At 43.5% G+C, this 27,677-nt stretch overlaps 1 protein-coding gene across 6 annotated transcripts in view; it reads left to right on the top strand.

Moving 5' to 3' along the window:
* ptprz1a (protein tyrosine phosphatase receptor type Z1a) overlaps window positions 1-26,048 on the top strand; it is an 88,608-nt gene extending 62,560 nt beyond the window's left edge. For 4 of the 6 annotated variants that reach the window (XM_023955431.2, XM_023955430.2, XM_023955429.2 and 1 more), the window contains 7 exons: window positions 988-1,075; window positions 1,177-1,250; window positions 1,389-1,505; window positions 2,262-2,414; window positions 2,543-2,685; window positions 2,773-2,908; window positions 22,253-26,048. In XM_023955431.2, the coding sequence (XP_023811199.1) occupies window positions 988-1,075; window positions 1,177-1,250; window positions 1,389-1,505; window positions 2,262-2,414; window positions 2,543-2,685; window positions 2,773-2,908; window positions 22,253-22,396 (855 nt within the window). In that variant the 3' untranslated portion in view covers window positions 22,397-26,048. The remainder of the gene's footprint in view (window positions 1-987; window positions 1,076-1,176; window positions 1,251-1,388; window positions 1,506-2,261; window positions 2,415-2,542; window positions 2,686-2,772; window positions 2,909-22,252) is intronic. The other 2 variants (XM_078948205.1, XM_023955428.2) reach the window with 1 other exon arrangement.
* Window positions 26,049-27,677: the final 1,629 nt, after the last annotated feature.

The raw sequence follows: 27,677 nt of genomic DNA, 5'->3' as shown, positions 1-27,677 counted from the left end.
ACCAGTGCGGTTTTATGTCAAACATAAACTATATTAAATGTTAAATGGAAAGGGATTACATGCGAGAACATTTTGTGCAATGAACATTTATATATAATGCGTTAGATTTAGGCTTTTATATGGCTTTGATATTAGCCAAGGGGTTTCTATTCCAAATCTTACAGTTGCTATAGCAACCTGTAGCTACCCATGGCGCCGTCCCTTTTTTGTCCTATATAAAATATATATAAAATCAAGTGAAGCGTTTTATAAGCACTGGTACATTAAATTTGATTTTGTATTCAGTCGTATTCAGTGTAAGGACTTCACAACACAAGTGATGTGATTAGTTTTTCTGGTTCTGATCCAAACTCTGGCAGCAGCATTCCAAATGAGCTGCCAGTTTGTGAAGAGGTTAGACAGAAGACTGTTGTAGCAATCCAGCCTGCAGAAGATGAAGATATAATCAAAGCATCCTTCTCTAAGTCCTTACATGAGAGCTCTGAGTCTGACTGTTCAATTGAAATGTTAAAAAAGAACTCATTAGTTTGGTCGTTTTTTGTCTCTTTAGTTTCCTTCACTTTTTGTTTTCTTTCTTCCAAAAATGAAGACTTATGTTTGTTGTTGAACAGAAGAGGCCTGACTACATCCAGGAGTTAAGCTGCTCTAAGCAGCAGCAAAGAGTCTGATGGACCATGATGCTTAGGAGAAAGACATATACCAAAAGCTTGTTGTAGTTGCTATCAATGGTGGTGTCTGAAGCCTGAATAAAGTTTGTCAAAAAGGCAGTTTTTGTCTAAAAGGTTCTCCAACTGAAACTGCATTTATTTTGTTACCCATTGAAATGGAAATGTGAATGAAAATAAAGCACCAGCTTACTGCCTCAGGCCTAAAAAAAGAAAGAGGAAACAGACTTTCAACTCTTGGAACTGCTGGATGAGCAGCTTGTGTGTTTTCTGTTGTAAATACACAGTTTCTGTGTGGGTGTGTGTGTGTGTGTTTCCACAGCTACTCTGTCAGCCTGTGGTTCAGCAGAGGGATCCTTCTTCAGCTCTGCAGGAGTCCAGCAGGAACAGGAGCAGTTCAGTCCTACCAGGTGAGTTCAGAAGCATCAAAGATGAAAGTCCTTGATCAGATTTTTGATGTAAGAATAAATTCATGTCTTTTCTTTCTTTTCTTTTTTTTTTTTTTTTGCAGTAGAGAGGTCAAGAGTGTGTCTCTCCACTGCAGCTGGAGAAACCTCAGACTACATAAATGCATCATACATTTCTGTAAGAACTTCCTGACTGTCTCTTTCGGTTGTCTCAAGCTCCATGCCAGCAGCAAGACATCAGATTGTCTGACAGTAAAAAGCAAGTGAGTCCTCCTCCAGATGTTCCTTCAGCTCTTCTTTCTATCTTTGTTTTCAGGGTTACAGGTCGAGAAATGAGTTCATAATTACCCAGCACCCTTTGCCAAGCACCATCAGGGACTTCTGGAGGATGGTGTGGGAACATAATGCTCCAGTCATTGTGTCTCTGCCCGGGGTCAGTTCAAAGTTCATCTTCCTTGTGTTGAGGTTTGGGTGGACACCTGCTGCTGTTCGCCTTCTTCAGCATCAAAGAGTGGAAATTCTTCTGCTAATGAGACTACTATTCATTTTCAGTCACTTTACAGTTTTTCTCAGTCGCTTTAGTACAATTCTCAGATCAGAATTGAAGATTGCAAATACGTGTGTGCATTTCTCAAAACAATTTGTACAAACAGCAAAACACTACGGATTTCTTGCAAAAGCCTGTAACTTGCTAAAAATCTTTAGTTCATCTCTCCAAACTAAGTCTTTATGTCATTGAACATGTCAGTGCCATCAGAATGTCAAGTCCTTGTGTCATTGTCTACGAACAAGACAGTCAAATGACTTAGTCATGTTGTCAATATAACTGTGTACTTTAGAGGGAGGTTCTGATGGAAACTATGGCTAAAGTTTGGATGACAATTATTGTAAAATGGAAGTTACACCTTTTTTGTTTGATTGCAAGAGACTGGACAAGATTCACATTTACACTTTTATTGTTCATATTGTAATTTGTTGACAGACCATGTCATACCAACATATGCATGATATGCATGATGTCCTGGTGTGTTCTAGTATTTCCAGGAAATCAATAATGAATAAACTTCACCTCTATGCTGACATGATCCATAAACTGCAGACCTGTTCCTGTCTCAAACATGTTTTTTCCAGGCAAGTATCTCCTTTAAATGCAGTCTGAAACTTATCGTCTTTTTCTTTCTTTTGGCAGCCAAAGGCAGAAGAGCTTTGTGCCTTCTGGCCCCATAAAGGTCAACCTTATAACTACGGAGTGTTCACTGTGTCTCACAAGAGTGAGAATCATGTCTGTTTGTCCAATGAGGACATTCTGGTGGTCCAGGACTACATGCTGGAAGCCACACAGGTTGGGCAGTCTAGAATATTCTGTGCTGAATCGGCTGCATGACTTTATAGAGGAAGCAGAGTTTCAGAAACCTTGTGCGTATAAATTCTCAGACATTTTGAAGCCTCCTTTCTTTTCTTACCTGACAGGACGACTATGTTCTGGAAGTAAGACATTACCAGGCTGCCTGCTGGCCAAACCCAAACACTTCCATCAGCCAGACTTTTGAGGTCCTCCGGCTGGTGAAAGAGGAAAACTCTTTAAAGGACGGTCCGATCATTGTCCACGATGAGTAAGCCTCAGCAGTAAACATTGTCGTAAAAATGATGCTCCTGGTTGCTTCTGTGTTTGATTTTTGCCTCACCTCTCCTCTCACCAGTGTGGGTGGGGTCACAGCAGGAACGTTCTGCGCTCTGTCCTCTCTGATGCATCAGCTGGAGGTTGACGATTCAGTTGATGTGTTCCAAGTGGCCAAAATGATCAACCTCATGAGACCAGGAGTCTTCAGCAACATCGTAAGCCCTTTTGCTAAGTCCCATCTGCTGATGCATGCCTGCTGCACGTCACCAAAAATTCCCATTCTATACCATGAGTCACATGCACCACATGCACCCATACGGGTATTGTGGTTTTTTGGACTGTCCAGGCTTAAGAAGGTGGTAGAGAGGGTCTTAAGGGGAGCGGAGGTGTGTCTTGCAGTTTGCAAGGGATGTCATAAAAAGCAAATGTACCATTGTCATGGTTGAGTTAGGCGTATTGTAAGGATAATGTAAGTTATACGCACTTAAGCCGTACGGTTAATGCTGTTGTCCTTATGCCACACTTGCACCAGCACAAAAGTTGCACGTACGGGGTGTGCACATTATACATAAGTGATTGTCTAATTTCCCCATTTCTAACAGTCAGGCTACAGCAAGGAGCGCACACTAATCACAATAACAGCACCAACGGGCTTCATGTGCAGTGCGCAGATTTTAAGTGGGTTTGAAAAAAGAAAGACTTGTACGACGCTCTGCGTCTCATCTACTTCACCCTTACTCACCCTTTGATGCAGTTTAAGTGTTTGCTGAAATGTCGCTCACAGCATTCTTGTGGAAAAAAATGCGAATGAACCTTTTCTCTTTACAGGCTCATAGACCACTCTATGACCCGTGTGATCCATTCAGGTTTAACCATTTTTTTTACCTGCAGAAAGCCCATATCTACCTAGAGGTAGTTGTAAAATAGGCTTTATTAAATGTTGTAAATAGACCTAGGAAGATAGTTTGGTATCCTGCACAAAAAAAACAAAATTGTAAATTCTTATAAAAAACTGTATAGTAAGGAATTTAAATATGTAAAGGAAATATATAATAATCTGTGCAACAGAAATATTTGCTCCATATTTAAAAAAGGAGCATTGATTGGATAGGTTCATGCAGGCTCTGCAGCGTTTCCATCAATCCCTCCTCCCTCGAATTCCAGCCAGTACCGGCTGGCTCCAAGAAGCCAAACTCCCATAGATTTCAGTGGAGAAATAAACAGCTGTTACTCAGTCATTCTATTTGTCAGAATAATCATTCATACTCTGATACCTTTTTTAACATGTTCTTTCTATTTATGTTTTTTTCTTTATCTTAAGTTATTCAAGGTATAAACTGACCAATCAGATGTCTTAGTAAAACCATGTGGTGCTTGCTGGCCCCCACCTCAAATGTTTGATTGACAAATTCTCCTGAGCCCGCTTTCAGCGGAAGGGGTGTGAATTTTAAACACGCCTGATTGGCGACAGTAGTTGCCATAGAAACATTGACTTAAACCACTCGGACTAATTACTGTCATCTTGCTCCAAGATGGCGATGTCTGTATTGTGGAAAAATAGCAACTTAATTGGCTTCATTTTGCTAGAGTTGGAAGGAAGCCATTTTCTAAGGGTGACGTCCAGTTTCCTCTTAAACAGTCAATGGTTTCCATAGAGATTTCAGTGCTGTAGCATAGCAGTGGAACTTTTCTTGTTTGGAAGCTCAGGCTGAACTTCAGTTCAGCTGTGAGGTACCGACATCATGCAGCCGCCTTTTGGGTGGACAAGGGGCAGTGGATAAGGTACAAGCAGTAGCGGTTTTAGGCACGGGCAATATGGGCAATGACCTGGTGGACTTACTCGCCCGGGGAACAAGTTAGTGTAGAACCACCACTGGGTACATGCCATCTGATTGAGTGAACGCTGGCGCGCTTGGCAGCCGCTGCTCCCTGAACAGTACTAAAAGTCTCTCCACTACCAACGATGTGGATTGATCTTGTGGGGATTATATTCGCCTGGACTATCCTGTTGCGTGTCCAGCAATTTTGCTAAACTCCAGAACTCGCCACCGTTCACTCTACCTTTGCATCCAGACATCTTATCTGTGCCCCGCCGGAGATACACTCATCAAGAATCGCATTCCAGAATGACAATAGTAACCCCATCAAATCACTCTGGTCCTCTGCTCACCGTCCACCAAAGAACTCTCCATGCTGATCAAAGCATCTTAACTACTTGACTAACACGGCTCCAACCTCCCCTGCATGACTGTCAACTTCAGTCTCCTGGACATTCGCTCCCTCACAACCAAGGGGGATCTTATCCAAGATCTCCTTATTAATTGAGAATTGGATTTCATGTGCTTGACTGAAACATGGCAACAACCTCAGGATTTTACTCCACTCAATGACGCTACTCCTCCGGGGTTTGTTTACTTGCCCAAACCATGTGACTTGGGCTGCGGGGGTGGTCTTGCAATGATTTACTGTGAGAACTGGAGGATAGCACCTGTGACTGCTCCTGTATTTGAATCTTTTGAATCTTCAGTCTGTCAATTCTCTAGATCAAACCAACTTGCATCTCCACCATCTATCGCCGACCCAAACCTAATAAGGAGTTTATCTCTGACTCTTCTAGCTTTTTGACACACCTATCCCTACTTTCAACCAGCACAATACTCCTGGGTGACATTAATATCCACATGGACAGACCCAATAATGCTACCACCAAATACTTTGTATCCTGTTTTCACTAACATGTCACCATTCCCCTCCACACCAAAGGACAAGTCTTGGACCTTGTCTGCTGCTGTTTATTTTTTTTATTTTTTTATTTTATTTTTTTTTTCTTAACTTGTTCTGTCCAACAGCTGAGCAAACAGATTAGAACTGAAGGCTTTTTGTGTTGGACAGGTTTTACTATCACAAAAAGAGGTTATATAGGTTCAAGAAACTAGAGTGTAGATTTGTATAAACCCCTTTTTGTCGTATTATTTTTCATTTATTTGTTACATTTAGTGTGTGTGGGGAGGGAGAGGGGAAGAATGTGAGGGGAGGGTGGAAGAGAGTAAAAGGAAGAAAGGTGAAAAGGTGGGGGATACAAGCACTGATTTGACTAAGTTATTATTTTAAGCTGTAACAATTATACCAGATCTGCTGGAAAGACGAATGTTACATCAAAGGTGAAAATCTGACACTAAGATGAGCGAAAAAAAATCTGTCCATCAATACACTGTGGGTAAGGAGGAGGGATGAAGCAGACAGGGAGCAGTGTGGCAGTGTGCACGTGCACGTGGGGGTGGAGATACATGCATGCTGCCGACGTGAACCGTGTGTTCATAAAGGGAACCAGATCCTACCCAGCCAGACCAGCCAGACCAGGAAAGGGGAGGAGATCCCCCCAGGCCAGAAGCCCCCCCAGCATCCGGACCCAGGCAGCCCGGGAGGGGAGGAGGAGGGGACCGCCCACCCCACCAGCCAGGCACAGAGAGGGCCCCCCTACAGGGGCCCCCCCAATGCCCAGAGGCACAAGCGAACCCAGTGTCCGGCCCCCAGGCCACAAGTCAGGAGCGCTTAGCCGTACCAGGCGGCAGCCATGGGGGCCACCGGGCGCCGGACACCGAGACAAAGGCCAGGGACGAAGCCAGGGCCCCCGGAACCCATGAGCCAGCCACCACCCGACCGGCGCCCCGTCCCCGCAAGCCAGCCCAGGCACGCGACCTTAGCAACCCAGGGATCGCCACGCACCCACAGCCACAGCCACCCCCCTAAAACCCTACGCACTACAACCCCCCCCCCCCCCCCCCCCCCGCCATAATATCTGACCCCCCCTCCCCAACCCTCTCAGTGCCCTCCCCTCTCTGTGATGGGGAAGGAAAGCCCCAGAGGGTCCCAGCGAGCCAGCCCCCAGGTCGGTCCTACCCATGCACTCACACACACATACTCACAATCATCTGGTTACCCTCCCTACCCCCGCCGCCACGCAGTAACCCCCCCCCAGCCGGCCGACCCCCAGCGCCGCATGCCCGACCCCTCCCGCAGCCGACAGGATACCCATAAGCCCGGCCGCCCTGAGAGGACCAGGCGGGTGAAGACCGGCCGGCCCCCCCCGACCCCACCCATGTATGGAGGTGTGGGAGTGCTGTGTGTGTGCTGCAGGTAAAATAGGAGGTCACCAGTGTGGGGGGCTCCACCGCTGCCAAGCCGCAAAGCCCCCCACTCCGGAGTCCCTCTGTGAGTGGTGTGTATTTGCTGTGTGTGTGCCTACAGAGGAAGTTAAAATTGTGGGGGGGGGCCAGCGAAAGGTGAGCACGGATGTTTCACCGTGCCCCCCTCCATCAGACCCTCTCCACAAGGCCCTAGATGAATCAGAGTGTCTAATATGCAAGTAAAAAGCGGGGAGGAGGGCGGGTGCCAACGAGAACCCAGAGAGGGGCATCCCCAGTGAGCCCCGCCAGCATACCCCTCCCATCCAGATCCCGGGGCCCTATGTGCCTGTGTGCAATATTTGTTTGGGCGAGAGCGGGGAGGAGCGGGCGGATGGGCACAACCGGGGGAGAAGGCTCCCCCGAGCGACCGGCCCCCCAGCCGGCCGGGCAGCCAGAAACGGCAAGCCAGCCGCAGTTGGAGGCCAGAGCCTCGCGGCGCCGAGAGACAGCCAGCGAGGAAGGGTCCCGGTGCCAGAACGGGGGGGCAGGGGGTCCAGCCCCACCATTCATACCCTGGCCCCCCTAAGGACTAGCACACTGCCCCCCCAGGCCCCCCCCAAAAATAAATAAATAATAATAATAATAATAATAATAATAATAATAATAATAATAATAATAATGAAATAAACCCACCCAAGTGAACCCATTAACCCCTGCTGTGACTGCGGCGCCGACCCCCGGGGGGCCAGGCCACGCGCCAACTACCGGCCACGGGCGAAACACCGGCCACGGGCAGACGACCCCAGGCCCCAGAGCCCCAAGCCCCCCCCCAGCCCCCGCCACGGCGACCAGCCACCCAGCACGGCACCCGGCCGCCGTTCCCGGTCAGCCGTACTGCCTACCCTGCGCCCAGCAGGCACCCGCCCAGGAACCCCTGCCAAGTTGCCGGCAGAGTGTGCGGCCCCACCACCACCCCACCCAGGCAACCAGAGCCCCGAGCCGGGAGAACGACAGGCCCGGCAGAGCCCACCCCCCCAAACCCACCCCGGCCCACCCAACCAGCCAGGACCCGGCTCAACCTATCACCATCCCACCCCCACTAGGTGATGTGACTAACCAGCTGGAGCCAGGGAGAGTCTGAAGCCGACAGGTTTTTTGTGGAGGACATTATCTCTGAACTAATATGCTCTGACATGAGGTTTCTGTAGTGGTTGATGCTAAGATTATTTTTAGATTTCCAGTTTAGGAGGATAGTTTTCTTTGCGATACATACAGCGGTGAGAACCATATAAGCCTTGTTAGATTCCATGTTGATGTTATTCAGGTCACCTAATAAGCAGAATTTGGGGCAAGCAGGAATCTTATGATTAAACCAGATTGATAAATCCTCACAAACCTTACGCCAGAATGATTGGACAGGTGGACAGACCCACAGGGCATGCAAATAGTCGTCTATGTTGTTACCTATGCACTGTGTGCATATAGCAGACTGATTGAGACCCATTTTAAATAACCTCTGTCCGGTGTAGTGAGTTCTGTGGAGAATCTTGTATTGAATAAGTTGCAGATTAGGGCTTTTGGTCATATTAAAGGCATTCAAACAGATCTGTAGCCAAAATTGATCACTAGAATTCAATGATAGCTCAGACTCCCATTTTGTCATAGGTAAGTAAATGGTTTCATCTATGTCTGATAACATCTTATAAATTTTGGAGGTGAGTTTGGGATTTTTAAGGTCCATGAAATGTGTTACTGTAAGGGGAGGGTCTAGGTCTATTTGGGTCAGGCAGTATTTAGTGCTTATAGCTGATTTAAGCTGCTGATATTCTAGAAATTTGTTTATATTAATTCCATAGGTTGAGGATAACGATGAGAGAGACATAAATTTTCTATTCTGAATTATATGCTGGAACTGCTGGATTCCTTTGTTCTTCCATGAAGCAAAATGAATCATGTTTTTGTTAATCAAAATGTCAGGGTTATTCCAAATGGGGGTAAGTTTACATGGAAATAATGTGAGGTTGTTTTTTTTAAGAAAATCCCACCAGGCTGTTAAGGATGAGCTGATGTTTAAACTTCTGAAGCATTTGTGTTGTTTAATTTTAGAACTGAAGAAAGGTAAATTAGAAATATCTAGGTTATCACAGAGATTTTGTTCAATGTCTAGCCAGGATTCATCTAGCACACCAGGATTCAGCCATTTTTGTACATAACACAATCTGTTCGCGGAGTAGTAGTCCTGGAAGTCTGGAAGGCCTAGTCCTCCTCTATCTTTAGGTTTTTTAATAGTTTTTAAACTAATCCGTGGGGGGTTACCTTCCCAGAGGTATTGGGAAATGAATGAGTCTAATGATTTGAACCAAGTAGTTGGAGGTTTGGAAGGAATCATTGAAAATAGGTAGTTAATTTTTGGGAGAATCATCATTTTAATGGCTGCAACTCTCCCGATTAGAGAAATGGGTAGAGTTTTCCATCTAGTGAGATCAGCCTCGGTTGTTTTAAGTAGTTGGGTGTGGTTTAGCTTGAGTAGATCAGAAAGCCTAGAGGAGATATTTATACCTAAGCAGGGCTCCAGACTAACTTTTTTCACCAGGAGCACTGTGGCCCCTAACGGAAAATTATAGGGGCACAACCAGAAAATTTAGGGGCGCATCCCGTAAATCAACATGCTAACCACATCTACTAATTTCCACTGTATTACGAATAAATACTTTAATAATAGATGCAGAAATTACAATGTGCTGTTTCAAATTCAGTGTCACATTTTATTCTGCACTTTTGAAGATGCAACAACGAGGTAAACTGACAGCACCATCACTGTCATGACAGTACAAATAAGTAAAGAAAACGGATGGGAATTTATCTTTGTGACACCAAATAGGTGCAGCCAAGATGCACAATAAGTGTGTTTGAGATCACCCAGGTGAACTCAACGCTGCACAGATCACCTGGTGTGTGAAATATATTTTTGTTTTTGCTCCAACATCAACTGTCAATCATCACAAAAATATTGCGAGAAAGGGGTGGGAGCAAGGGGCAAACCTACCCGGACACAGCTGGAAACTGAACTGACTGAAAGCTGCCCTACAGACTACAAAACAATGCATTATGGGACATGTGTCCTGATGGTTTTTGTAGTGGAGTGATTAATTAAAATAATTTAAAATACCAATTCATTAAAAATGGCCACATACATCACAAAACATTAAAATAATCATAAAATATATAATAACACAGATCGTACTAAGGGGGAGAAGAATATTAAAACTAAATTGAATGTTAAGGACAACTCCAATTTCCTGTTCTCCTTCAGTCTCGCTGCAGATTTGCCTTCATCTCACAGCCCCCCCCCCCCCCCCCCCCCCTTTCTGGTCTCGCCAACGATCCAGGCGAGATCGTTGCATTTTCCCCACGTACTTTCAGTGAGTCTAAAACCAGTGTTGTTTTTGCTCGAGCGTGTTTAAAGTTCAAGCCCCGTTAGCTGTCACGCATGTAGGTGTGGGACATTTATTCTCCTCAGCTGACCATCTCCCGCGGAACCGTCTGATGCGCCGCCGTAACCGTCACCAAAACCTAAACCTTCCACCGGGTCTGTGCGGCCCAGAGAAAAGTTCAGCACGGACTGCATGTATGTAGAAAATTACGAGCGAATAGATACGTTCTAAAAAGGAAAGTAAGGAAGTCCTTCATGTGGTCTGGGGAGGGGGCTGTCAGGTTTCCTGCTTTCAAGCCCGGTCAATGTCACGCCCCCAAGAGTCATATACCCCACTGTGATTGGTTGGTCAGCTCCGCGCACGACAATGAAAAAGTGTCTTTCATACAAATTGGCGGGCTGCAGTAACATTAAACTTTCATATTAAGGCAGGGACCGCAAAATATCATCTTGGGGGCCGCAAATAGCCCGCGGGCCGCGAGTTTGAGACCCCTGCTGTACACTCTGGCACTGGTACACTAGCCGCAGGTCGGAAGAACAAATCAATAGTTCGCTTATTCATAGCTCAGATGCACATGATGAGGTTGTGATATTTGTCTCCGTTTCCTTCCCACAGATGTTTACGCGTGCTCGATTATCTCTAGGCCCCTCCCCCTCCACGCATTTTAGCCACTTACAGTGGCTTTCCCTATTCTTCTCACACGCATTGGCCGCCTCACAGACGGGCATCACGCGAGTGTGTACTGGCGTTTCATGAGTATTTCATTGATCATTGACGTGCCCCTTCCACGTTTGATGTATAAAAAAATACGTAGGGTGGGGGAGGCAAATTTACTGACCAATTGGTCGCAGTCTGGAGCCCCGCTAAGTACTTTATGTTGCCTGTTTGTATTTTAATAGATGACGGATTTAGATAATTGCAATTAATTGGTAGAATTGTGCTTTTAGACCAGTTTATGGAGTATTCTGAGACTGAGGAAAATCTATTAATTAGGGAGATGATTTGGCAGATGGAAGATTGTGAATTAGGAGTAAATAGTAAAACATCATCTGCATAAAGACTTATTTTGTGTTCTAAATGTTTGGTTTGAATGCCTTCAATGTCTCGACTTTGCCTAATAGCAGCAGCTAGAGGTTCAATAAATAGTGCAAATAAAGACGGAGATAGTGGACAGCCTTGTCTGGTTCCTCTTTGTAAATTAAAGCTTGGAGATGTTTGATCATTTGTTCTGATACGAGCATTAGGAGAGGCATATAGTATTTTAATCCAGTTAATAAATGATTTTCCAAAGCCAAATTTGTTCAGGGTGGCTATTAAAAATTTCCAGTTGACCCGATCAAATGCCTTTTCTGCGTCCAGTGACAAAATGGTTGCTTCTCGGTTGTTGATGGTTGTATAATCTATGAGGTTGATTAATCTGCGCATGTTGGTAGATGAATGTCTACCCTTTATAAAACCTGTTTGGTCAGGATGTATTAGAGAGGGAACTACCTTCTCCAGCCTTCCCGCCAAAGCTTTGCAGATTATTTTAAGATCTGCATTAATCAGCGATATGGGTCGATAGCTGGATGGTGATGTGGGATCTTTCCCAGGTTTCAGAAGTAAGATTATATTAGCAGAATTCATATTTGGAGGTAGATAATTGTTGTCCTTAATTTCTATTGTCATTTTAAGAAAAATGGGAGCTAAGATTTGCCAAAACTCTTTATAAAATTCTGCTGGGAAGCCGTCTGGTCCTGGGGCTTTTTTACTAGGCATGTTGGTTAATGCTTTATGTAGCTCTTCTTTAGTAAGAGGGGACTCCAGGGCTGTGATTTGTTCCTCTGTTGGTCTAGGAAAATCTATGCTATTGAGAAAACTATTGATGTCATTGTCTGAAGGATCAATTTGGGATGAGTAGAGGGATTGGTAAAAGTTTTTAAAAACTGAATTTATTGCAGCTGGATCATGTGTTGCATTTCCTGTTAGGTCTATGACTGATGAAATAGTTGTCTTCTCTTTGTTTATTTTGAGTTGATTTGCCAAATATTTCCCAGATTTATTACTGTGATCAAACCTCTCCAAGCGTAGTCTCTGTAATAAAAATTGTGTTCTTTGATTAGTTATTTCATTTAATTCGATTCTTACTTTCCTTATTTGTTGTAGAGTTTGTTCATCCGGAGAGTTGCTGTAGGTTTCCTCTAACAGTCTGATTTTTTGCTCTAAATCCACTAGTTTAGAGTTTTCTTTTCTTTTTTTGTGGGATGAGAAGGCGATTATTTTTCCTCTCATGACTGCTTTCCCGGCCTCCCATAAAAGGCACGAGGAAATACCTGGGTGGTCATTATTTTGAAGATATGAGGACCATTCTTTAGCAAAGAAATCTATAAAGTTAGGGTCTCTGAGCAACGATGTATTGAACCTCCAGCTCCTTAATGAAGGTGGTGATGTTTTGTTTTTAAGAGTTAGGGAAACTGGTGCGTGGTCGCTGATAGTAATGGGGTGGATCTGTGCTTCCGTAGCTATGCTGCTGTTGAGGTGAATGTTAGAAACTGTATGTTATTGATGGAGGCAAAAATGAGTATATATGTACACATAATTGTGCGCTTGATGTTGCTATGAGGCTTAATGTGTAATGCACAGTGCATGTGATGTAATGCTGGACATCCTGAGTGTCTGAGTGTGTTGTGCAGATCAGTACTATTGTAGAGTGGCTGGGTTATGTGGCAGCTTAGGTGAGGGGGAGGGAATAGTGTGTGAAAAAAGAAAAAAGGGAAAGGAGTGCAGAGGGGGGGATAAATAAGGAAACAGGGAGGGTAGAAACAGAACAAACCTATCATGAACAGGCTTGAAGCTGCTGAGGAGACTGGTGGTGATTTTATCTAAAGTGGAAAACCTTTATGCCCCGTGAGTTATGCCCAGTGTGTCACATATAAGCATAAACTAACACCTGTGCAGAGAGTGTAAAGGGTGTGGAAACATATCTGGTTTAGAAGAGCCAGGGAGTGACGTTTGGGTCGCGGTGGAGCTGTCCATTCACATAGAGTCGGTCCACAGAGATGACAGCGCGGGCCCCTTCGCTCAGAAATTTCTTCCTGATGGGGAACAGGATCCTTCGGCGCTCCAAGATTTCTTTGGGGAACTGATCATCCATCCTGAAGTCGGTTCCCCGGAGCTCCCTGCCACGGCGCCTCACCTCTTCCTTCTCCTTGTGTCTGCTGCTGTTTAGCTGTCATGCAAGATGCCTGCAAAGCAGTTTTCCTTCCTCTTTCGGACCACTCTCTAGTAACATTTAGTGTCAATATTTTATCCACTGGATCAAACCCCCCACCTAGAATAACCAACATCAATTTGGATCATCTCTCCTGTCATATCACTAACCTCCCCTGTACTGACAATCTTCATACTCCCTGTTTAAATTGTTTCACATTATAACAACAACATGCGGAACATCCTGGATATCCATGTTCCACTCAAAATCAGAATGGTCTCCTAATCCCTGGTTCACCCCCACCCTCAGACAACTAAAAGCCAAAGGAAGTGGACCTGAAAGACTCTTAAAAAAGGGTTTTCCATCCACAGGGACATGTACATCAGCCACCTTTCCCACTATAAAGACTCCATTTCTGACGCCAAATCTGTGAACTACTTCTAAAATTCTAAGGCCCTTTTCCAAAACTACACAGCCTATGAACCAATTACAACCTCACCTGTACACCTCTGACTTCTGTGACACCCTAGCTTCTCTCTTCACTTCAAAAATAGAGAACATCCACCAGAAACTCCAAGTAAATCCGGGCTCCAATCCAGCTCCCTTATTCCTGTTAGACCCACATCACTTATTCTCAACATTTACTCTACCATCAGTCAATGAAATTCTAAAACCTCTACCAGTCATCTTGATCCACTTCCTACAGCACTGGTCAAAGTTACTCTTCCCTCCCTGTCCCTCATCACCAACATTATTCACTCCTCCCACACTACTGGAAGTGTTACCTCAGCTCTCAAAAAGGCTGCTGTCACACCTATACTCAAAAAACCAGGATTAGACCCCTCCAACCTCAATAATTTCCGCACCATCTCTAATCTTCCGTTCATCTCCAAAACTCTTGAAGAAACTGTTGCAGCACAACTTCAAATGCATCTCTCACGCAATAATTTATATGAACAATTTCAGTATGGCCTACGCCCTCTTCAAATAACAGAAACAGCTCTCCTCAAAATCTCCAACAACCTCCTCCTTGCTGCAGATATATTAAACCCATATTATTCAACTGAAAACATTCCCTTCCCACACAGTTCCTGTCAATTCAGGTGTGCCCCAGGGCTATGTCCTGGGGCCCTTACTAGTTATCATCTATCTTCTACCTCTCGGTCAAACCCTCCGTAAACACAAGATTAATTTCCATTGTTATGCGGACGACACACAGCTCAACATCTCCACCAAATCTAATACCTCTCTTCCTCCCACTTCTCTCACCGACTGCCTTCTTGCAATAAAATCTTGGTTCACCACCAATTTCCTAAAGTGAAATAGTTATGAAACCAAACTGCAACTCTCATCTTTCTGGACCAGCTCGGAAAAATTGCCACCCAAACACCATCCATCCAACACATCACATCTGTTCTGCAGCAGCTCCATTGGCTACCAATCACATCAATACATTTTAAATTTTAAATACATTTTAAATCCATCCAAAACCTTTCCCCTCCATACCTGTCAGACCTTGTTCATGTTGCCACACCCAGCCATACCCTCAAATCCTCCTACTCCCTTTATCTGGTGTCCCCACTTCTTGCCTCATCAGTATAGATTAGAGTTCCCCAAACCCAGGCCTTGAGGGCCGGTGTCCTACATGTTTTCCAACCAACCTGCGATATAAGTTCCGTATTGGCTAAACATACCTGATCCAGGTAATCAGCAGCAAATAAGGCAGATTTTCTGGAAAATCAGCAGGACACCGGCCCTCAAGTCCTGGATTTTGGGACCTCTGCTATAGATAGATAGAAACCTTTATTTCACCAGGCAAAACATTAAGAACAATTTCATATTTACAATGTTGGCCTGAAAATGCAAAAAAAAAAAAAAACTTAAAGCAGAGGGAAGAAAACAACAAACATGTTTTAGACATGTTAAATTAGTGATTAAGAAAATATTTACACAACTCTTTAAAAATGTCCTTTACTCTGCGTTTAAAAGTGGAGAGTGGAATCAGAGTTTCCATATGAAGTATGTTTTGATAGAAGTTTCAATCATTTGGAGCAATAAAACAAAAAGACACAAGGCCATAGGAAGATTGTGTTTTTGGAACTTTCCATTTGAGGAGTTGTGAAGAACGAGTGTTGTAACTGTTTCAGATATGGAGGTAAGAGACCAAGCAAACTATTATAAATAAACATAAGCCAGTGACTGTTGCAAAGAAGGCAATTACCATTATTTCCGGATTATAAGACACTACTTTTGTCACACGCTTTCAACCTTACGGTTTATTCAATGATGCGGCTAATTTATGCATTTTGTTCCTTTTTTTTAATGCATTGTTTTCAAATCGGCGGTCGAGCAGAAAGGGTAAGAGTGAGACAGGGGAATACAGTATATGTGTGAGGAAGACGCACGTTTAATGTACTATTCGTGCTATTCATTAACATGCTTTGTGAATGAATGTTACGAACAGACTCTCATCATGGAAAATGCAAGGAGAAATGCATATGACGTAGCTTTCAAGTTAAAAGCAGTGTGAAAAAATCACCAACGGGTTTGGAAAAGCCGGTCTGCTGCGTGACGGAGAGGACAGCGCGAGCTCAGGAGAGAATTTACCTCAGAGTGACACTGACAGCAACAACGAAGGAGACACTGAGAGAGTGTGTGGCGAAGAATGTCGCGCATATGCTGCTCTCAGTGACTTTTACCGGTATGTTTTTTTTAACCAGCCCTGTTAGTCCTGTTACTACCATATTGCTGCCGTGTTACTGCCGCGTCACATGCAGTGTTTGGAATAGAGCTGTGACGGTGTGGGATTTTTGATCACCGCGGTGATGAAGCAGCAGGAGTTGCAGTGTCGCAGTTTACCCCCCCAACAGTGAATTTTAAATAAAAAAACTCAGATGCCATTGAAGTGCAGACTTTCAGTTTTTATTCCATGGGTTGAAGAAAAATATTGTGTTTAAAAAATGCTTTAGTTTTTCACATTTTTATGTAATCTTTTTGTTCAACCCATGGAATAAAAGCTGAAAGTTGCACTTCAATGGCATCTGAGTTATTTTATTTAAAATTCACTGTGGTAATACAAAATTAGAAAGAATGTGTTTCTGTCCAAATATTAGTGGTCCTGACTGTGTGTAAGACACACCTGCACTTCCCTTTAGATGCAGCTGCTCCTCTCTACAACCCTCCATGGGCCCAAACAATGCAAAATGTGCCTGTGACCAAAGCTTTTAATTCAAATCTATTCAACTCAACGCAGATTCACTCCTCACAGGGCTCAGACTTAGTGGTACATGCTGACTCTCCCCTCCAGCCTCTGATATCCTCATTTATGCAGTCTTAGGCTACGTCTGATTTCCCACCCTAACCCCTAAATACTAAAAAACTATACAGTCCAGGGCTCCAGACTGCGAGCAATTGGTCGCATTTTGCGACCAAAATTTGAGATTGTGCGACTGAATTTTAGATCTATTCGCACATGTGCTACCAGTAAATTTGCGTCCCCCACCCTACGTATTTTTTTATACATTAAACGTGGAAGGGGCACGTCAATGATCAATGAAATAATCTATGAGACGCGAGCGCACACGGACGCAGGCAGACACACACACTCGCGCACATACTCATGAAACGCGAGCACACACTCGCGTGATGCCTGTGTGTGAGGCGGCCAATGCGTGTGAGAAGAATAGGGAAAGCCACTGTGAGTGGCTAAAATGCGAATAGGGGGAGGGGCCTAGAGCTGACCAACCAATCACAGTGGGGTATATGACTCTTGGGGGCGTGACAATGACAGGGCCTGAAAGCAGGACACCTGACAGCCCCCTCCCCGGACCACATTAAGGAGTTCCTTACTTTCCTTTAGAACGTATTTATTTGCTCGTAATTTTCTAAATACATGCAGTCCGTGCTGAACTTTTCTCTGGGTCACACAGAACCGGAGAAAGGTTTAGGTTTTGGTTACGGCGGCGCATCAAACGGTTATGCACGGCCGTTACGGCAGCACACCGGGTCAGCTGAGGAGAATAAATGTCCCACACCTACATTGGTGACAGCTAACGGGGCTTGAACTTTAAACACGCTCGAGCAAAAACAACATCAGTTTTAGACACACTGAAAATACGTGGGGAAAATGCAACGATAGACGTGTTTGACATGAACCGGTGGCTCGCCTGGATCGTTGGGGAGACCAGGCGGGGGGGCGGCTGTGAGATGAAAGCGAATCTGCAGCAAGACTGAAGGAGGACAGGAAATTGGAGTTGTCCTTAACATTCAATTTAGTTTTATTATTCTTCTCCCCCTTAGTATGATCTGTGTTATTATATATTTTATGATTATTTAAGGTTTTGTAATGTATGTGGCCATTTTAATGAATTGTTATTTTAAATTATTTTAATTGATCACTCCACTTCAAAAACCACCAGGACACATGTCCCATAATGCATTGTTTTGTAGTCTGTAGGGCAGCTTTCAGTCAGTTCAGTTTCCAGCTGTGTCCGGGTAGGTTTGCCCCTTGCTCCCACCCCTTTCTCGCGATATTTTTGTGATGATTGACAGTTGATGTTGGAGCAAAAACAAAAATATATTTCACACACCAGGTGATCTGCGCAGCGTTGAGTTCACCTGGGTGATCTCAAACACGGTTATTGTGCATCTTGGCTGCACCTATTTGGTGTCACAAAGATAAATTTCCATCAGTTTTCTTAACTATTTGTACTGTCATGACAGCGATGGTGCTGTCAGTTTACCTTCTTGTTGCATCTTCAAAAGTGCAGATTAAAATGTGACACTGAATTTGAAACAGCTCATTGTAATTTCTGCATCTATTATTAAAGTATTTATTAGTAATACAGTGGAAATTAGTGGATTTGGTTAGCATGTTGATTTACGGTATGCGCCCCTAAATTTTCTGGTTGTGCCCCTAAAATTTTCAGTTAGGGGCCACAGTGCTCCTAGTGTAAAAAGTTAGTCTGGAGCCCTGCAGTCTGGGACTATGTAGTGCGCTGGATATTAAAGCTATTTGGATATCATGCTTACTGTTTTTCTTTTTAAATGGTGAATATGATGTCATCGATTTCACAAAGTTAAAATCTAATTGATATGAGCGTTTTATGACAACTACTCATAAATCTACCATGTTCTGATGATGACAATGTGGATAAATTATTTAAAAAAATAATTTAAATACACTTTTTTCCACAAAAATTGTTCAAACATAATGCATTGTGGTCTATATTGGACAATTTAGTGAGCATCGATGCACACTGGTTTTTCGCAGAGACTTGTTGGAAATTTTTTATTTTTATTTTTATTTTTTTTTATTTACCAAGGCTGTGTCCCACCAAGGTGGGGTAGCCTAGACAAGGCACACAATTTTAGCTCCCTCTGTCTCTTCCCCAAACCCTCCTCCTTCAGTGTGTGTGTGTGAGACTGGTCTAAGGCCTGGTCTAAGCCACACCACACTGCACCAGGGTCAGCTGCACACTCCAGTGTGGGCACCTCCACAGTAGGGCCTCAGCCAAGGCTGGTTTCCCCTTGCCGCTTCATCCCAAGACCAGACCTCTACCACACCCATCCATTCATCCATACACAAACTCTCTCCACCCATCCCTGTCCTGAGCAGCCTCTCTCCCCTGCACCACAGTCATCCCTCTTGCATTCAACGCTCTTCTTACACCCTCTGTCCATCCCATTCGCGGTCTTCCTCTCATTCTCACTCCACTCACATCAGATTCATATACCTTTTTCACCAATCGCTCCCTTTCCATTCTTTCAACATGTCCAAACCATCCCAGTGCCTTTTGCTCTGCTCTATCAGTCAACTCTTGCGTCACACCAGTTCTCTCTCGGATAACTTCATTTCTCACACGATCCATACGCGTCACACCACACATACTCCTCAAACATCTCATCTCAACTACACTCAGCTTCCTCTTTTCCACCGCTTTCAGACTCCATGTTTAAGCCCCATATAACGCTGCAGGCACCACCACACCCTCATACAATCTCCTTTTTGCATCCTTTCCCAGTGACCTACATTCAAACACTCTCTTCATTCCCCCCTATATCTTTTGTACTTCATTCATTCTAAACTCTACCTCTCCCCCTATTCCACCATCCACACAGACACACGACCCCAAATACTGAAAACACTCTACCTCTTCCAACAACTCCCCATTTAATGCCACATTCAATCTACGTTCACCCTTTAACCTCGTACACCTCATCACCTTACTCTTTTCCACATTCACTCTCAACTTCCTTCTGTCGCACACCCTTCCAAACTCCTCAACCAGACGTGCCAAGTTCTCTTCTGAGTCAGCCACTAGTGCGGTATCATCTGCAAACAGCAACTGATTCACACTCCATTCGCAGTATTCACCATGCTCACACCCGTACCTGACATCCTTTCATTCACCTCTTTTACCACACCATCAATATACACGTTAAACAACCATGGAGACATCACGCATCCCTGACGCACACCAACCCTCACAGGAAACCACTCACTCATGCTATTTCCCACTCTCACACACGCTCTACTGTTTCTATAAAAACTCTTTACACTTTCCAACAATCTACCATCAATACCATACATACTCAACACAACCCACAACGCCTCTCTATCAATCCTATCATACGCCTTCTCTAAATCCATGAATGCCCAAAGCACCTCCCTCCCCTTAGCCAAAAACTTTTTACACACCTGTCTCACAACAAACACCTGATCCACACACCCTCTACCTCTCCTGAAACCACACTGCTCTTCACCAATCATACACTCAGTTCCCTCCACTACCCTATTAATCAGCACTCTCCCATACACTTTGCCTACAACACTCAACAGACTAATACCCCTAAAACTACCACATTCATATTTATCACCCTTACCATTGTACAGGGGAACCACACACGCACTCATCCAATCAAGCGGCACCTGCCCATTTGCAAAACACACATTCAACAATCTCACTAACCACTCAATCACGATCGCTCCACCACACTTCAGGCATTCCACAGCACACCCATCCACACCTGCAGCCTTTCCTACTTTCAACTTTCCCACAGCTTGCTCAACTTCCTCTCCTGTAATCAACGTTTCATTCAACTCTCCCAATACATTCAGTCTACTTTCCCTTCCATCCATCCCAATCACAGCATCCCGATCTTCCTCCACATTCAGCAGCCTCTCGAAATACTCTGCCCATCTTTTTCTTACTGCATTCCCCTCATTCAACATCCTTCCATCCTCTGTTTTTACTTTCTCCTCCCTCCCCGACACTCCCTTTCGCACCCTTTTCACCTCCTTCCAAAACATTTTCTTGTTCTCTCGAAAATTATCCGTCAACTGTCTGCCCCACCTTTCGTCCGCAGCCGCTCTTGCCTCACGCACAGCTCTCTTAGCATCCCTTTTCTTCTCCTTATAACACTCATATGACTCCCTGTCCTTTCTCTGCAGCCATACTTCGTACGCACATCTCTTCTCAGCTACAGCCAAACTTACATCCTCGCACCACCATTCACTTCCCTTTCTTAGACCACCCCCAACACGTCTCACACCACACACTTCCTCTGCACATCAAACCACTGCACTCTTGAACTGTTGCCATTCTTCCTCCACTCCAACAACCATTTGCTCCTTCACCATATTCCACTTGCCACCTAATTCCCTCTGATACTCACACATTTTCTCTCTGTTCTTCAAAACACTCACTCTCAGAACTTCTCTTGCATCCCCACTCTTTCTCGATCTCACCCATGGCATACCCACACACAACCTTCCTTCCACCAAATAGTGATCAGACATACCTCCACTCTCTCCCCTCCTCACTCTTACATCCAGCAATCTACTACATGCAACCTTTGAAACCACCACATAATCCATCAGTGCTTTGTCAATCACTCTTCCACCACTCTGCCTCACCCACGTATACTTATGGATCTCTTTCTTTCTGAACCATGTATTCCCAATCACCATCTCTCTTTCAGTGCACATTCCTATCAGTCTCTCACCATTATCATTCTTTCCAGGAACACCATGCACGCCAACAACACCCTCAATTTTCTCATCACCCACTCTAGCATTCAGATCTCCCATCAGCACTACATTCACATTTGCTCCAAATCCTTGCAAGCACTCATCCAAGTCGTTCCAGAAGGTCACTCTCTCCTCTTCATTCCTCTCACTGCCAGGACCATATGCACTCACGAACACCCACAGCTCCTTCCGAAATTTCACTTTCACCCATATCAGTCTTGGTGAAACCTCCTTCCATTCAACCACACATCGTCTCACCTCACAGCTCACCAGCAAAGCCACACCTTCTCTTGCTCTCCCGCTCTCTACACCAGACATTCTCCCACTCACACTTCCAAACACACACTCACCCTTCCCTTTCATCTTTGTCTCACTCAGTGCTAACACGCTCATTCCCCTCCTTCCAAACAACCTTCCAATCAGATCTCTTTTGCTTCTGTCCGTACTACACCCCCGCACATTCAACGACCCAATCTTAAGGGTTTGGGGAGGTAATCTCCACTTCCCAACTCTGCCCTGTCCGTAGTTAGGAATGTAGTTACAGGGGAGAGGATTCCCAGTCCTCTCGCTCCGTCCCTTTTAGTCACCTTTTACGACACGCAGGAAATACGTTGGTAGTATTCTTTACGACCCCCTAACCACAGGGAAAATTGGAAATTTTTAGGGCACTGGATTTCGGAATTGTAAATTCGGACAGCACTACAAATGCATGATATAGTTCACTATGCAGTGAGCAGTAAAGGAATTTGAACATAACCTTTCTTTTTGTGTTCCAGGACCAGTTCCAGTTTCTGTACAAAGCCATGCTCAGCCTCATTGGTACTCAAGAAGACCAGAAGACCTTCCAGTCCTCCAACAGCAATGGCACCATTGTGGTGGGCGCTGCCAGCACTGCTGAAAGCCTTGAGTCTCTTGTGTAGCTGCCAGTCTTGAAAACAACTGACCCTCACAAACTTAAATTCCTTGTTTTTCCAGCACAGCTCTGCCTCGTGATGGCAGAGCTGTGCTGCGGTCTCTGTGCAGAAGTCCTGCCTCTGGATTCTGGATAGGGAGGGGCATTCATCTCTCCTCTTTGCTGAATTTGGACTCTGTATTTTTCAAATTTTGTGCCTTCTGTATGTTTGATGCTTTCCTTCTAACTCTGAAACGGGCCCTAGATTAACGTCAGCAGCCTTTAGCTATGTTTGGATGGAAATATTTCTTCCTAAAATCCTTTATTTATTGGGAAGAAGAGAAACGCTGCATCTTTTTGCATAAATACTTTGTTAGTTTGTCTTTTATAGAGCTTTTGCACTGAACTTGATGAAAACCATATAACCATTGTAGGAGCTAATAATAATATTGTAATGTAAATAATATTATGGTAATCACCTCAATGGACCAAATTTATATTTATCATTTAGATTTTTATATTTGAGGTATTTTTAGTGCATAACGATTTGAGTCTGCTTAGCTGGGAAGCTTCTCTAACCTGTTCTATAACAGACTAAAGTGATGCTCGGTTTGATATGTAGCTGCCTGTAAAACCAGGTGGATTAAATCTGTGACAGAGCACCAGAGGGGAGCTGCTCCTTTGATTCCCCAACTGTAAGCAAGATGCCCACTGAGGCTCTGGACCCTTGGGCCCAAAGGGGCCAGCACTTCCACTGTGAGGTATGTTTAAAAGAGAAACGCACTGGAGCCGGGTCAATTCACAAAGAAACACTTAATTAAGTCAATCTCCATTCCTTCCCATGTAAAACAGCAGGAATTAACATTCGTACAGTTGGAATCAAAAAATTCAGTTTTGTGCTTAGATTGAATATCTTAGAGGAAATTTTTTATGAACATCAGAACTTTTTTACGTATTTTGAAAAAGCTTTGAAAAGTAATTTCACTGATGGGGGTCATCTCTATAACAGCCTTACTTTGCTTATTCCAACAGCTGTTTGCCCTGCCTAGTTGTCCATTTTTGAAAAGGCAGGGTTTGACCATTGACTGTTTATGAGAACTGGGCTGAGTGACCCCTCCCCCCTGGCATTCGAAACAATAAGTACCACTGGTTTTATATGGAAGCGATTGTGTAAATAAATAAAAATAAAAGTCAAAACCAGAAATGCTTTTTCATTTTCAAAATGAAGCTGCATTTTTGACTCAAAGTTAAAATGAAAAAGCAATCCACCAAAATGCTTTTTCATTTTAGTCTTCAACACCGCTTATTCTGTCACTTACTTAAATTGATAATGAAAATGGTATTTGACATTTCATTTTCAAAAAGTTCTCTGGTAAATTTGTGGCAAAATTAATTTAGAAATTTAGAAATGGATTAACAGAAATGCTTTTTCATTTTCAAAATGTAACTGCATCAAATGACTCAAAATTAAAATGAAAAATAAAAATGCTTTTTCATTTCTACTTAAAAACCGCTTATTCTGTGTCATAATTAAAACAAAAATGCAGAGGGGATTGCATTTTCATTTTAACATCCACCCTGCGAACATTGTCAAAAATTCATTTCGAAAAAGCATTTCCAGCGAGGAGGCGGGGAGATGACATCAGCGTTTTCTCCGTGTCTCTGGCTGCTAAGATCGATCAGAGAAACCATCATATGAATTTGTGTTTCCAGTGGTGTCCAGAACAAAATAAAGGATGATGTAATTCCCACATATTTACATCCAAGATGCTCATTGCCCATTCAGAGTTTTAAATACCTTCACGGCTAATGTTTGAAGCACATATTAGCCTAATGCTAACCTGTCTTTCGGTCTTCCTTGCAGCGAAGAAAAAAGCACTGACTGCACGGATTTAAAAAAACAATATGAGCAAGCAGGCCCTTAATAATAATCATAACTGTAATAAAAGCACATTTAGAAGATAGTCTCCTGCAGCTTCGCGCTGAGTGTGTGTTGGTCCAACTAGCAAACGTTTAGCACGGTGAAATCTGCTATAGCTGTTGATGGGGCTCCAGCTGTCATCGAACAGCAACATTAACGCGGTGCGTCCGAAGAAGGACCACAGAAGGCAAAAATGCTGCTACGTAGTCCCGAGAAGCTGTGTAAAATCATCAGAAGTTCACAACCATCACAAAGCCCTCTACTCTGCCGCTAACACAAAGCTACACTGCTCCTAGCATGTGTCTCTTAGCAGCCAGAGACACGGAGAAAGCACTGACGTCATCGCGCCGCCTTCCCTCTGGAAATGCTAATATAAATTGAATTATGTGACAGTTTTTGCAGGCTGGATGTGAAAACCCAAATGCAATCCCTTCTTTGCATTTTGGTTTTAATTATGACACAGAATAAGCGGTTTTCAAGTAGAAATGAAAAAGCATTTTGAAGTATTGATTTTTCATTTTAATTTTGAGTCATTTGATGCAGTTACATTTTGAAAATGAAAAAGCATTTCTGTTAATCCATTTTGATCGTTAAATTAGACCTGTCTAAATAAATTTTGCTACACATTTACCAGAAAACTTTTTGAAAATGAAATGTCAAATACCATTTTCATTAGCATTTTAATTAAGTGATAGAATAAGCTGTGTTGAAGTAGAAAATGAAAAAGCATTTTTTTGTTTTGACTTTTACATTTAATTATGCTACAGAACCGCTTCCAAGAAGACAAAATCCCATAGACTTCTGTAGAGGAATAAACAGGATTTACTTAGTCATTCTATTGGTCAGATTAACAGCTCTATCTCTGCTACTTTTTTATAACATGCCTTTGATAATCCTCTCTTTTTTTTTTTATTGCGAGTTATTCAATATAAACTGACCAATCAGATGTCTCAGTAAAAGTAGGGGGTCTCAAGTCCAACGTTTGAAATGTTAGATTGACAGATTTGGTGTAGCCCGCTTTCAAGTGGTAGGGCTGTGAACTTCCAACAAGCTCACTCCTGATTGGTGAGAATGGTTCTGATAGAAACAAAGACAGACAAACCTGGACCAATCACTGCTTATTGGCGATTTGTGGTTCCAACATGGCAACTGAATTGATTTTATTTGGCTGGAGCCGGAAGTAAACCATTTTCTATGGGTGACATCACACTCACTCGCTCCAGTTCTAAGATGCAGTCAATGCGTTTGATGATATAATTTCTGGCAACGGTGGCTGAACTGAAAATCTGCCTTTAAATTATGCTGATTCAAACCAGTGTGACCACAGGGTTAATTTATCTTTTAAATTTCTGTAGTTGAGCCTCATCTTGGTCATTTTCGAAGTGTACAATTTTTTTATTGTAATTTTGTTAGATTAGAGAAAATCTTCATTGATTCCCAACATTTGCACAAAAAAAACTGTTAAGCTCTTCAGAAACATAGAAAACAAAAATCATTCCGCTTTGGTTTTTGGCGTCTTGTCAGCTCTGACCCCTTGAGGACCAATTTGTCCAGCTGTGACCAGCAGCTGGATCCCTATCATTAAGTATACGGAAGCTCCTGGAAACTGATAATCGATTGGTAAATTATTCATGAATCTAGTTTTACGGTAAATGCCTCCACAGCAAGCACAATTCTTAAATCCAATGTTTTTTCTTCCTGACATCTCCATACCTGCTGCTTGTGCCAACTCATTCCCAATTAAATCTTTGAAATCACAGTCCTACTTTGTGTTTTTGCGTTTTTTTCTACCATCTTTTTGAAGCCCTTTCCACTCACCCTGCTCCTGCCACCCAGTGGGTAATCACAGTCTGAGATTTCATTAGTGTTTCCTTCCAATCAAAACAAGGTCATTTCAGTGATGCTGAAAGTTTCAGTGGTTCAGAACAGGTTTACTTTATTGCAGTATTATAGAAGAAAGAAACGGTGTCGGCAGAGCTTTGAATATCAGAGCTGATCAGATGGGTTAGGCAAGTCTTGAACATTGGGCACAGCGCCTCACAAGCCCAGCAGAAGGTGCTTTGTTCAGGCTTCCAGTTTTGCTCCCTAATGGTTACACCGGTTTTTTATGTTATTCTGTGATAATCCCCAGCTCCCAGTCTATTTCTTCTCAGTGTATTTACTTCTTTGGTCTTCACACATATGTTTTTTTACCTCATGTGTCAGTTTTGGTTGTGTCACTGTGGCATTTTTTAGGTTGTAATGTTAAAGTTTGCAAGTGAACTGTTTTAGGTTTCTCACATTCTGCTTCTAGCCTCCTGCGTTTGGCTCTTTTGTCCAGACGATCCCCAACAGAAAGCTGCATTGTTCTACTACAGGACTCTGCAACCCTGAAGTCCAAACCTGAACCTGGATCAGACAGTAGCAGCTCCAGGATTTTTTCTCTGCAGTAGCTTAGGGATTGCTAAGTGACTGTAAGGAGTTGCTCATTTGTTTTTAGATAAAATTACATTTCCAATAGCATCCAGTTTTCATTGAGTGCAAAGTAATACCAGATTTACATTTATTGTCTTGTAAATAGATTGAGAAGGAAATGTTGAAGTGTGTCAATCCTTTGCAGTGCAGAAAATTTGCTGCTTGAGCACAAAAAAACAGCATTTTTGACGGCCAAAACGCCGTTCTTTAGGCCACTTTTCCTGGTGATTTATGATACTTTTAGCTCCACACCTGTCCAAAAAGGTCTTCACAACCTTGACACCACAGCCCCGTGCTGGTGGGGCTACCACCAAATATTTCCAACCTGATCGTGGAGCTGTGTCTGTGTGTATCTCTTTCCAATGAATGGAAGACACAGAGGATGTTTAGAGCAGAGAAGGTTGTTGCTAGTGAGGCACTGACTCTTTTAGAGCCACACTAACATACAAATGAGAGGCAATCTAATGAATTTGAACATTTTAGTCACAGGGCCATGAATGCTCTCGCACAAACACACAAACACACAGGTGGAACCTTTACCTGTAAATGAAGTTCCTTCGTCTCTCCTGGACAAAAATCTCTGTGACTTTAATGTAAAAAGTCCTCCTTATCTTCTAAAAGAACAAACTTGAGCTCACAAGCGCCCGCTCTGTTAAGACAGTGCTACCGCTTACCACATCGACTGTCTTTTCAGTGCGGTTTTATGTCACATTTTAACCCTTGAGCTATCCTAGCCACTTTAACATTGGGAGTTGGGTCATCTAGACCCACTAGACAGTGCTCTGAACCTTTTTTCTTCAATGATTTGTGATCTTCACTGGTGTCCATGGATTACATGAAATCTTTCCACCTTTATCCACCTTTGTCATGGTAGGGAGAACACGTCAATGGAAGGGGGGGGGGGTCATCTAAGATAGCACATGGGTTAAAACAA

This window comes from Oryzias latipes, chromosome 6 (genome assembly GCF_053564925.1).
Source record: "Oryzias latipes strain Hd-rR chromosome 6, Olatipes_Hd-rR_3.1".
In the NCBI taxonomy this organism is placed as follows: Eukaryota; Metazoa; Chordata; class Actinopteri; order Beloniformes; family Adrianichthyidae; genus Oryzias; species Oryzias latipes.
The sequence above is the reverse complement of the archived record's forward strand: the minus strand, read 5'-3'. Positions and strand labels throughout refer to the sequence as shown.